Consider the following 11,304-nt stretch of genomic DNA (forward strand, 5'->3'; position numbering starts at 1 on the left):
GGGCCTCAAGCGACCCTAAACCGCGGGGGTCGGGATTTTTGGAGCCACGGGGGCCTCAAGCGACTCGATCACAGGGATCGAGCGACCCTAGACTGCGGAGGTCGGGATTTTCGGAGCCACGGGGGCCTTAAGGGACTTGATCACGGGGATCGAGCGACCCTAGACCACGGGGGTCAGGATTTTTCGGAGCCACGAGGGCCTTGAGCGACTCGATCACGGGGATCGAGCGACCCTAGACCGCGGGGGTCGGGATTTTCGGAGCCACGGGGGCGTTAAGCGACTTGATCATTGGGATCGAGCGACCCTAGACCACGGGGGTCAGGATTTTCGGAGCCACGAGGGCCTTGCGCGACTCGATCACGGGGATCGAGCGACCCTAGACCGCGGGGGTCGGGATTTTCGGAGCCACGGGGGCGTTAAGCGACTTGATCATTGGGATCGAGCGACCCTAAACCATGGAGGTTAAGTCGGTGTTAGAGGCAACAAAAGGAGGTCGTTTTTCATTGATAAAAGTCTTTCCGCTAAGTGGATTACAAAAGGTTTCCCTTCGTGGGGAATTACATGTGGTGGGACAAAAACGATGGTGATAAAATGGAGAGCATGTGGGGTTTGATCATCGATGCGGATCTCGTTCTTGCTTGGATGGCTTCTAACTTTTAGGTAACAACGTTGAGAGGGGCTCTTACCCTTTGAGCCCCGTAATCGTTCCCCTTGTCCACTGCTTTACCGTGTCGACTTGTCGAGACTTCGGCGTTGTTGACCATTTTGAGAACGAACTCTTTCAGTTCCCCTCCTTGGATTAATGACTCGATTTGTCTCTTAAGATCGATGCATCCGGAGGTCGGATGCCCGTAACATTGGTGAAACTCGCAGTACTTGGAACGGTCTCGTTTGGCGGGGTCGCTCTTTAGAGGCGCGGGAGCGGTAAACTTGTCGCGTGCCAACGCAAGGATCCTCTCAGGTGGGGCGTTCAGCGGGGTGAAATTTGAGTGGTCTCGAAACTTTTCCACCAACAGATGCTTCGAGCCGGTATGGGATCGTTCGGCAATGTTGGTTCGTGTCTTCCTCATTTTCCAGTCATCGGAGTCATTGTCATCTCTTCGGCGGTTTCCATGGTCGCTTGTCCTTCGGATCTGGACAAACTCTTCCAGAGTGATGTACTTCCCGGCCTGGGCCGTGAGCTCGGTCATTGTCTTCGGCTCTTTCTTGATCAACGAGCTGAGGAAGTCACCGAGTATAAGTCCATCGAGAATGGCAGAAATGGCGTCGCCTTCTTCAAACTTATCAACCTTGTTTGACTCATCAATGAACCGTGACAAATATTCGCGAAGAGATTCGCTTCTCATCTGCCTGATTGTCCGAAGGTGGCCTTTTCCCAGCTTCCTCTCTCTAGAACCGCTGAAGCGAGCGAGGAAGTTCTGTTGCAGCTCTTCGAAAGATCGAAGGGTTCCGGGCCTTAGCTTGAGGAATCATTGGTAGGCGGGACCACTCAGAGTAAGGAAGAACGCCTGACACATGATCGCTGGTGAGTGTCTCCCCACTCTCATCCACATCTGATATTGTTGAATGTGACAGAGTGGATCGGCCTTTCCGTCATATGCGGGAATGCGTGGTAGAAGGAAGTCACGTGTGAAATCCTCTGCGAGGATATTAGCTGTGAATGGCGAAGCCACATCTTCCATCATGTTGCGGACGTCGGGCGTAAGGGTTTGAGTTGCTCTAATGCCTCGTACCTCGTCCCTCAACTCTTGGAAGAGTGTCATCATGTCCGTGTTGTCATTGGGGGTCGCCACGGGGGTAACTCTTATCCTGCGTCCTCTCTCATTAGACGCTTGGTCGAGAGCCGCGATGTGTGGCGGAGTCGGGTTGGCAAGGATTGGTCCCGTTTCCGCTCGAGGGTTCACTGGTTCAATAGGGGGAGGATTCTGTGGAATCTCTCTTCGATCGTTGAGCCTTTGCCTCAAGCCTTCGTCATGGCGGGGAGCGGGTCTCGGGTTGTGGACGCGCCTCGGTGGTGCGAACCTTCGAGCGTCCCCGCTATCTCCCATGTCTTCTCTGTGGCCTAGGCGATCGAAGGCGGACGGACGCGAACGATCCGTTCTAGCCTCAGAGAAGGAGCGAGAGCTCCGTGAGGAGGCCGGGTCGTTTTGTGGACTTTGTTCAACGATTGTTCGGCGAGCCTCGCGGCGTCGGTGAAGTCCACGAACTCCTCGTGCCATTTCAAGGTGATTGTGGCCGATGTCCCGAATGCTCGGATTGGGGGCGCCGCCGCTTTCCTCTTGAAAGGGCTCGGGGGCTTCTCCTTCAGGGTTGTCGTCAAGGCCTTGCTCCGAATCTTGAATCTCGGGTCCCAATGGGACGTACTCCGATGCATCTTGCTCGTCAAATATATCTTCGGCGACGGTGCCTCGACCCTCGATCCTCCTGACAATGCCGGCGAGGTGGAAGAGATTTGTCTCGATCTGTTCCATTCGTGCGTCTCGAACGGGTACGGGGACAGCCTCCTCCCGAGAGGTGTCATTTTCTTGTGCTTGGCGAGCTCGGGCCCGAGTGTTGAATGCTACGCTTCCCGCCAGAGGGAGGCCACCCTCAGAGATGGCTAGGTGGCTAGCCATTTGTTGTTGGTGGATCTTATGGTCTTCCACGAAGGAAGTGGGTTTGCCAGTGAAGAGCTCGTGGTTGTTCTCGAGATCCCCTCCTTCTAGCGCCAAAATGTTAATGCATTTTTCTGATCAACATTCACGAGACACGTGTCGGGGTGCGAGCTTGCGATGTGTATCGATCTTAGGTTGCAGGCATCGAATCTCCTATGGCTCCGAATGGATCGTAACAGGTCGAAGATATCTTGTGGCGTTACGATTATAGTGGAGACCTTCGGGAACTCGACGTGGCACTCAGAACCGTCCGTGGTTGGATCTAGGGTCGGACCCTATGACCACACTGTTGTCAATGGTGCCCACAAGAAGAGTAGTAGTGTCTATTTATGTACATTTGATGTCATATAGTCTTACGAAGACTCTTGCTTGTAATTGCTTATTCATTAATAAAGTTGAAACGTTCATTCATTCTTTCTTTGTTTGAAGCTTTATGATAAAACCATAGTCTTTTAGTCCATAAACAAACTTAACAACTTACGAAGAGACAAATGTAGATTTGCATGAACAAACTCTTCGTAGTTTGCTTAAAACGATATATTCGCAATCTTAGGGTCAAAGGACTATTGACCTCAGTATGATTGTTAGAAGAATCTATGATGTCTGGTTATGAGGCATTGAGAGTTAGGAACTCTATAGTTCTTCTAAGTATCTTCCGAAGGTACTGAATTGACCAGTGCACTTCTAGAGACAAGATAAGAACAAACCATTTAATCTCTTATGTCTCGAAGTCACTATGTATGAATTGCATCATGCTTACCTTAATCCTGAAATGAGACATGCCATTTCACACCTTAGTATTTTCATTTGAGAAAGTCAAAGTTCGGACTCACTATGTGATTCCGAACAAGGCCTATTGGTGAAGTACTAAGTTGTGAGTCTGTCATGAGTAACTTTGTGAAGTTCTCATAGATATGGAATTCATGTACAAGATTGCTGAAATGCAATGTATGTCACCTCATGCTTTGTTCCTTGGAGTGTGAATAAATGAACTGGCCAGTGTCCAAATTGAGTCCTGACTCTTTTGGATGAAACAATGTGACTTGTTAGCTCCTCGTCAATACATTGTTTCTAACTTATTCACAAGCGACAAAGGAGTTGAGGAAATAATAGCTAGAAGGGTAAAATGGTAATTTAGTAAATCCCGACTAGCTGATGACATTCATGAAGGGTAAACATAGATAATATTCAGTGGATCCGCTCATCATAATTAGGTCGAATTCTTGAGTAGAAAATAAATTCATTTGAACCGAGAGATTTTCAGTGTCAGCTCTTTAGTGGAGTCAGTTGGCATTAAGCTAAACTTGGAAAAGGTTTGTGAACTTTTGAGTCCAAGTGTTTAGCTAAAGCTTTGTTCATTTGGGTCCATGAGGTCACTGTCACGAATCACATCGATAGGAATAGTTAAACTGGAAGCTAAGCCAAAACAAGAACGAAAATAGTTAAAAGGGTATTTTTGTCTTTTGAGACAAATGATGAAATGAATGTCAATAAATTTTTTGACAAGGTCATTTTGTGACATGTTTCACTCGGCCATGACTTGATCATTGGGCCTTGTGAATTAATTTCATTTCATAAGAATTTTATTGAAAATTCTTAATGGGCCTTTTTCATGTTCTCATGAATAAATGAAGAAGCTTCTAGAAGCTCCTTCTAGAGACATGTTGGGCGCCCAACATACCTAAGGAAAGAGAGTTTATTTTGTGCATAAATGTATTTAGATACTTGCCAAAAGAAAAAGAGGAAACAAATTTCCCACACAAGCATGGGGAATTTCGGCCAAGAGACTAATAGGCAAGCCAAGGAACAAAAAAGGAAACAAATCCTAGCCTTCTAGAAGGCTGCCTTGGGCGCCTAAGAGGAATTGGAAATAAGGGTTATTTTGCTCATGAATATGTGATATTCTATAGAAGAGGAAACTACCTTATTGAAGGTGAGACCTCTCCTATAAATAGGAGCCTCATTTCCTCACAATTCATTCATCCAAGTTTAAGAGATTTGAGAGACTCTCTCTCTAGAACTTGGCCGAAGTCCTCTTCTCTCTCTCTCTAGTTTATTTTCGGTTTTCTCTTGTCTTGGCACCTAGGTCCTCACTCGACCTAGTCTTTAGCTCTGCGACTTCGAGACTCGTTCTCAAGTCGTAGTGTTTAAAAGTGCCCACTCACTAATTCCTTCTTTTCGAGTGATTTAGTGATAGAAACTATCGTGGTTGCTCGAGTTCCCGAGGAAAGAAAAGAGAGACGTGCTGCGAGGGGAGACGAACGTTGCCAACCTTCCAAAGGCTCATCAACGTTCAAGCATCAAAAAGGTTAGTAACTTTTATAGCTCATATTAGTTTTTATTTACATGTACATGCTCTTGTCTAGGTTAGTAAAAACTAGTTTTACTTAAAAAGAAAATTTTTAAAATTCCGCCGCTTAACGAAGCGTTAAACTTTTTCTTAAACCCTAGATCGATTCCAACAAATGGTATCAGAGCTATGGTCAAAGGAATGCATGTGCATGTTTTTAAATTCTGAGCTTGAAAATCGTTTTCGAAAGTTTACTAATTTTGTGACAAGTTAGAATTGTAATCTTAGATTTTTTTTTAATTTATTGCTCATGCCTTTAAATTAAAAACCATGTTGATTTTCTATGAGTTTGGGATGATGTTAAAACACATTATAATCAGTTCTAAAAGTTTTTAATTTCTTATATTGAAAAACGTGTTTTAAAGGTTTGAGATTTTTCGAGTAAATTTTGTGACTAGTTTTATTTTCTTGCTAGTTTCGTTTATTTACTTGAAATCGTTTTATGCATGTTGTTATTTCTTTTATTCTATGTTATTACCCTGCTAATAAAACACAAATAAAAGCTTTAAACAATATCTTAAAACATTCCGTTACACTCGATTCTTTTTCGCACCTAAAAGGACGAAGCTTTAATTTATTTCTTTTTCTTCGAGCTGGAATGTAAACCCGCATTAAAAGCGGCATAACTCTCTTCTCAGAAATCGAAATTTAATGATTCTTGAATCAAATTAAAGCTCTGTCTGTCCTCTGTCCAATGCCACCAGTTTCGGCTCAAAAGGACATCGGAGCCGCCAGTTATGGCGATTTTACTCCGAGGTGCGCGGCTGTCTGAAACTCCAGTTTTTTAGAAATCCGGATTTTCAAACCCCACTACCATGAGTTATAGAACTCTAATGAGAAAACTTTCTTGAGCAAAAATGTTTTTCATATGATTATAAACATGATGTGTAAAGATTAAAAGTTTTGATTTTTGAAAGATTAATTGAAATTGTTTTTTTACAAAACTAGTTTGAATTTTGAAAAACCGTTTTCACTTTCAAACTTGAAAATATTTTGTCATCCAAATCAAATAAGTTTTCAAAATGTTTTCAAAACTATATCTATATCACATATGTTCAAAATCTATATGCTCTTGAAATTTTGAGTGGGAGGTCTCCTTGTAGACAAGCCGAAAAATAAAAAGATGTGTAATCTCAAACTTTCAAGTGTTCGAGTGAGTTGAAGTTCACACTTCCCTCACGCACTTTCCCGAAATAGAAAATAGGAAAAGATCGAGTATGTACCTTGTGCCTTTATGCACTAATACTGCTCTGAACATGTCGATCTAGGATTCTCTTCTAGTTGTCCGCTCTGTCGCTCTCTAACTAGGAAATCTGTTTCCGAACTTAAAAGAGTCGATGAACCAACTCCAAAAACTAAGTGGGAGGGTTATACTCGTTGTTTGTAACCCGCGATCCCCAACTCTAATGAAAGATGCAATAACGTGGGACTAAGAGCCGCTCTTGCGACCCTCACTTAAATGTGAGTACTCCAAGGCGTTATTGCTTCGATCATTGCTCAATGAGCTACGTCCGAGAGTGATGCAATGATGGCAAGGCCTCCCCTTGGGGGATTGTTTTTCAAAGCTGATCTTTTGGACTAAGTGATTGGTTGCACACTTAGGCTCAATCCCTAGTATCCTTCCTTAAGGCTCTGCGAAAGGATATGAGTGATCAAACCAATTTACAAGGTGGCTAGTCAAAATGATGTACTGACATCTTGGCTTAGCATTAATGATGTGTCATTTACTTATAAATGGAGATTTTTTGCGGCCTTCTCTTGAGGGAGTAAATTATCGTTTGGTTTATAACACCTTTGGGTTTTACAAAAGTCTTAATGAAACTTAAATCCTAAACCAAAGACTAATCATAAACTTGTTTCAACTGTTATAGGCAATATGTCTCTCAACCCTCTCTCAACAATTCTTTCCTCAAATAAACTCGAAGGCGACAATTACGTCGACTGGAAACGTAACCTCGACATAGTCCTTACTGTCGACAAGCACAAATGGGTTCTCACCACCCCCTGTCCTCAAACGAATGATGATTCGACGCAAGAGGAGAAAGATGTCCTGGCGGCCTGGCTTCGATCCGATGAGATTGCGAGATGCTATATTTTGGCATCGATGAACAATGTGTTGCAACAACAACATCGTGATTATGAAACTGCCACCGATATGCTCTACAATCTCCATGAGATGTTTGGAGGGCAAGGACGTCAAACAAGGCTACAAGCAGTCCGACAGTTTATGAACTGTCATATGCAGGCTAGGACTCCTATTGGAGACTTTATGATATTGATCATTAGTCATCTGAGTAAAATGGAAATCCTAGGATCTGAGATTGATGGGAAGAATGTCATAGATGTGATCTTAGAAACTCTCCCCGCATCTCTTGATACCTTCAAGATAAACTACTCCATTAACAAGCTAGAGTACACTGTTACCAAGCTTATGGAGGAACTTCACACTGCTGTAGGTTTCACTAAGAGAAAGAGGAATCAAGGAGAGGCACATGCTACTGAGCAAAAAGCCTCCGCCTCTGGAACTGTGAAGAGACCTTACAAGGCCGATAAAAAGAACTGTCCTGCCAATCTCAAAGCAAAGGAACATAGTATTGTACTAGTTAACGAAGCATGCTTAGTAGCTGATAATGTATCAACGTGGATTCTTGACTCCGCTGCTACTAACCATATTTGTTGAATGGTTTCAAGAAAACCAAAAGCTTAGAGGAAGGCGAGTTCTGTTTCAAATGGGGTGATGGGAGCCTGGTGTCTGCAAAGGCTGTGGGATCCGTGACGCTGTCTTTTGAAGACTGCACTTTAAAATTGAATAATGTTCATTTTGTTCCTACCTTTGGGAAGAACTTAATATCCGTTGCTCGTCTTCTAGAGCAAGATTATTGTTTAAAGTTCATTAAGAATGGAATTCGTATTTCGTTTCCTGATAATTCTTTTGTCACTGATGCATGTATGAAGAATGCTCTTTTCTACATCTATCCCACTAAACCTTCTCTTTTAGACACCGAAATAGATGATGATCTAATTAGGGAGCCAAAGAGGATCAAACTTTCAGAATCCTCCGATCTAACAAAATCAACATACCTCTGGCACTTAAGACTTGGTCATATCAGTCTAGATAGGATTAAGAGACTTGTGAGGGATGGTCCACTCCAAGCCTCTGCAATAGGCTCACTACCTACTTGTGAATCCTGTATAGAAGGAAAAATGACTAAGCGACCTTTCTCCGATAAGGGTCGAAGAGCCACTGAGTTGCTGGAACTAATACATTCTGATGTATGTGGTCCGCTCAACCAACAGGCACGTGGAGGATACGAATACTTCGTTACCTTCACTGATGACTACTCAAGATATGGGTTTGTCTATTTGCTTAAACACAAATCCGAGACCTTTAACGTATTTAAGGTCTTTAGGGCTTTAGTGGAAGAGCAAACTGGCAAAGTGATCAAAACCCTTCGATCTGATCGAGGTGGTGAGTATATGTCTGGAGAGTTCGATGACTTTCTTGAAGAAGAAGGTATCGCTTCTCAGCTTACCGCGCCTGGCACACCTCAACAAAACGGAGTGTCAGAGAGAAGAAACCGAACTCTTATGTAGATGGTTAGATCAATGATGAGTTACTCATCACTCCCGCTTTCCTTTTGGGGATATGCCCTCGAAACAGCCGCCTACATTCTGAACCAAGTTCCGTCCAAAACGGTTCCTGGTACTCCTTATGAACGATGGACTGGCCGTAAAGTGAATCTTGGCCGCATCCGAATTTGGGGTTGCCCTGCACACGTGCTGAGGCAAAAGACTAGCAAGTTGGCTAGTAGGTCAGAATTGTGCCTGTTTGTAGGATATCCGAAGGAAACCAAAGGTTTTACTTTCTATAGTCCCGAGGACGATAAGACTTTCGTTAGCACGAATGCTCGTTTCCTTGAGGAGGACTTTATGAAGGATACGAAACCTAGAAGCAAAATTGTGCTTGAAGAAAAGTTGGGTGAGGAAGCTTCTACCTCGTCTGTAAGATCTGTTCTTACCCCAACTGAAACACAACCTAACTCATCAGAATCTCGTCAAGTAGTACTTCGACGTAGTGGGAGGGCTACTCAAAAGCCTGACAGGTACATGTCTTATGGAGACTCTCTTGTAGCCGTCTCCGACATGGATGATCCTGTTTCCTATAGCCAAGCAATGGCTTGTTCTGAATCAAACCTTTGGCTTGACGCCATGAAAGTTGAGATGCACTCGATGTATGTCAACAAAGTCTGGAAACTTGTAGACCTTCCTGAAGGGATTAAACCCGTAGGGTGTAAGTGGATATACAAGAAGAAAAGGGGTCCTGATGGGAACGTTGAGACGTTCAAAGCACGACTTGTGGCAAAGGGTTATACCCAACAAGAAGGGATTGACTATGAAGAAACCTTCTCGCCAGTCGCGATGCTTAAATCCATCCGTATACTCCTATCCATAGCTGCAGCTCTCGACTATGAGATCTGGCAAATGGATGTCAAGACAGCTTTTCTGAATGGCAATCTTGACGAGCGCATTTACATGGCTCAACCAGACGGTTTCGTGGATAAAGGTCAAGAGACCAAGGTTTGTGAGTTGCTTAAATCCATTTATGGACTAAAGCAAGCATCTAGGTCATGGAATATTAGATTCGATGAAACTGTAAAGAGCTTCGGCTTTGAACAGTCAATAGATGAGCCTTGTGTTTACAAGTTAATACACGAAGGCAAAGTTGTGTTTCTGGTACTATATGTCGATGATATACTACTCATTGGTAATGACGTGGGTAAGTTATCTGAGGTTAAGGTCTGGCTAGCAAAGCAATTCGATATGAAGGATCTAGGAGAAGCCGCGTACATTCTGGGAATCCAAATCTTTCGAGATAGGAAAAACCGGACCCTGTCGCTCTCTCAAGCATCTTATATTGATAAGGTGATGGATCGCTTCTCGATGCAAGACTGCAAGAGGGGTCAAACACCCTTTAGGCATGGAGTTTCACTCTCTAAGGACCAGTCTCCCAAGACTGCACAAGAGATTGAAGACATGAGGAAAATTCCTTACGCCTCTGCTGTAGGAAGCCTCATGTATGCTATGCTTTGCACCCGACCTGATATATGTTTCGCCGTTGGCGTAGTTAGTCGTTTCCAATCCAACCCTGGACCCGAGCACTGGATTGCTGTTAAGCATGTTCTTAAGTATCTTCGAAGAACTAGGAACTTGATGCTTACATACTAAGGTACTGACCTGACTATGACGGGATATACCGACGCCGATTTTCAAGCGGATAAGGATTCCAGGAAATCCACTTCGGGATCTGTGTTCATCCTTAATGGTGGAGCTGTTGTGTGGAGAAGTATTAAGCAATCTTGCATTGCTGACTCCACAATGGAAGCAGAATATGTGGCTGCTTGTGAAGCATCCAAAGAGGCTGTATGGCTTAGAAAATTCCTTAAGTATTTGGAAGTTGTTCCAAACGTCGACGAGCCCATGACCCTTTATTGTGATAATTGTGGGGCCGTCGCTAACTCAAAGGAACCTAGAAGCCATAAGCGCTCTAAGCATATTGAGAGGAAATACCATTTGATTCGAGAGATCGCGCAACGCGGAGACGTGGATGTGAAGTAGATCTCTGGCAGATCCATTCACCAAGGCCCTAGCGAACATGGTCTTCGACCAACTTCGAGAGGGATTAGGCATGTAGGACTACTCACATCTTCTTTGAGTCAAGTGGGAGTTTGTTGTCAATGGTGCCCACAAGAAGAGTAGTAGTGTCTATTTATGTACATTTGATGTCATATAGTCTTACGAAGACTCTTGCTTGTAATTGCTTATTCATTAATAAAGTTGAAACGTTCATTCATTCTTTCTTTGTTTGAAGCTTTATGATAAAACCATAGTCTTTTAGTCCATAAACAAACTTAACAACTTACGAAGAGACAAATGTAGATTTGCATGAACAAACTCTTCGTAGTTTGCTTAAAACGATATATTCGCAATCTTAGGGTCAAAGGACTATTGACCTCAGTATGATTGTTAGAAGAATCTATGATGTCTGGTTATGAGGCATTGAGAGTTAGGAACTCTATAGTTCTTCTAAGTATCTTCCGAAGGTACTGAATTGACCAGTGCACTTCTAGAGACAAGATAAGAACAAACCATTTAACCTCTTATGTCTCGAAGTCACTATGTATGAATTGCATCATGCTTACCTTAATCCTGAAATGAGACATGCCATTTCACACCTTAGTATTTTCATTTGAGAAAGTCAAAGTTCGGACTCACTATGTGATTCCGAACAAGGCCTATTGG

At 43.5% G+C, this 11,304-nt stretch overlaps 1 protein-coding gene across 1 annotated transcript; it reads right to left on the reverse strand.

Annotated features, from left to right (window-relative positions):
• Positions 1-656: 656 nt before the first annotated feature.
• LOC149384723 (uncharacterized) lies at positions 657-1,346 on the reverse strand. Its single transcript, XM_089626136.1, has one exon. The coding sequence runs from the start codon at positions 1,344-1,346 to the stop codon at positions 657-659; it is 690 nt and encodes a 229-aa protein (XP_089482262.1).
• Positions 1,347-11,304: the final 9,958 nt, after the last annotated feature.

The sequence above is a fragment of the Urtica dioica genome, chromosome 9 (assembly GCF_054948205.1).
Source record: "Urtica dioica subsp. dioica isolate 48M chromosome 9, U.dioica_male_clone48M_v1_H2, whole genome shotgun sequence".
Taxonomy (NCBI): Eukaryota; Viridiplantae; Streptophyta; class Magnoliopsida; order Rosales; family Urticaceae; genus Urtica; species Urtica dioica.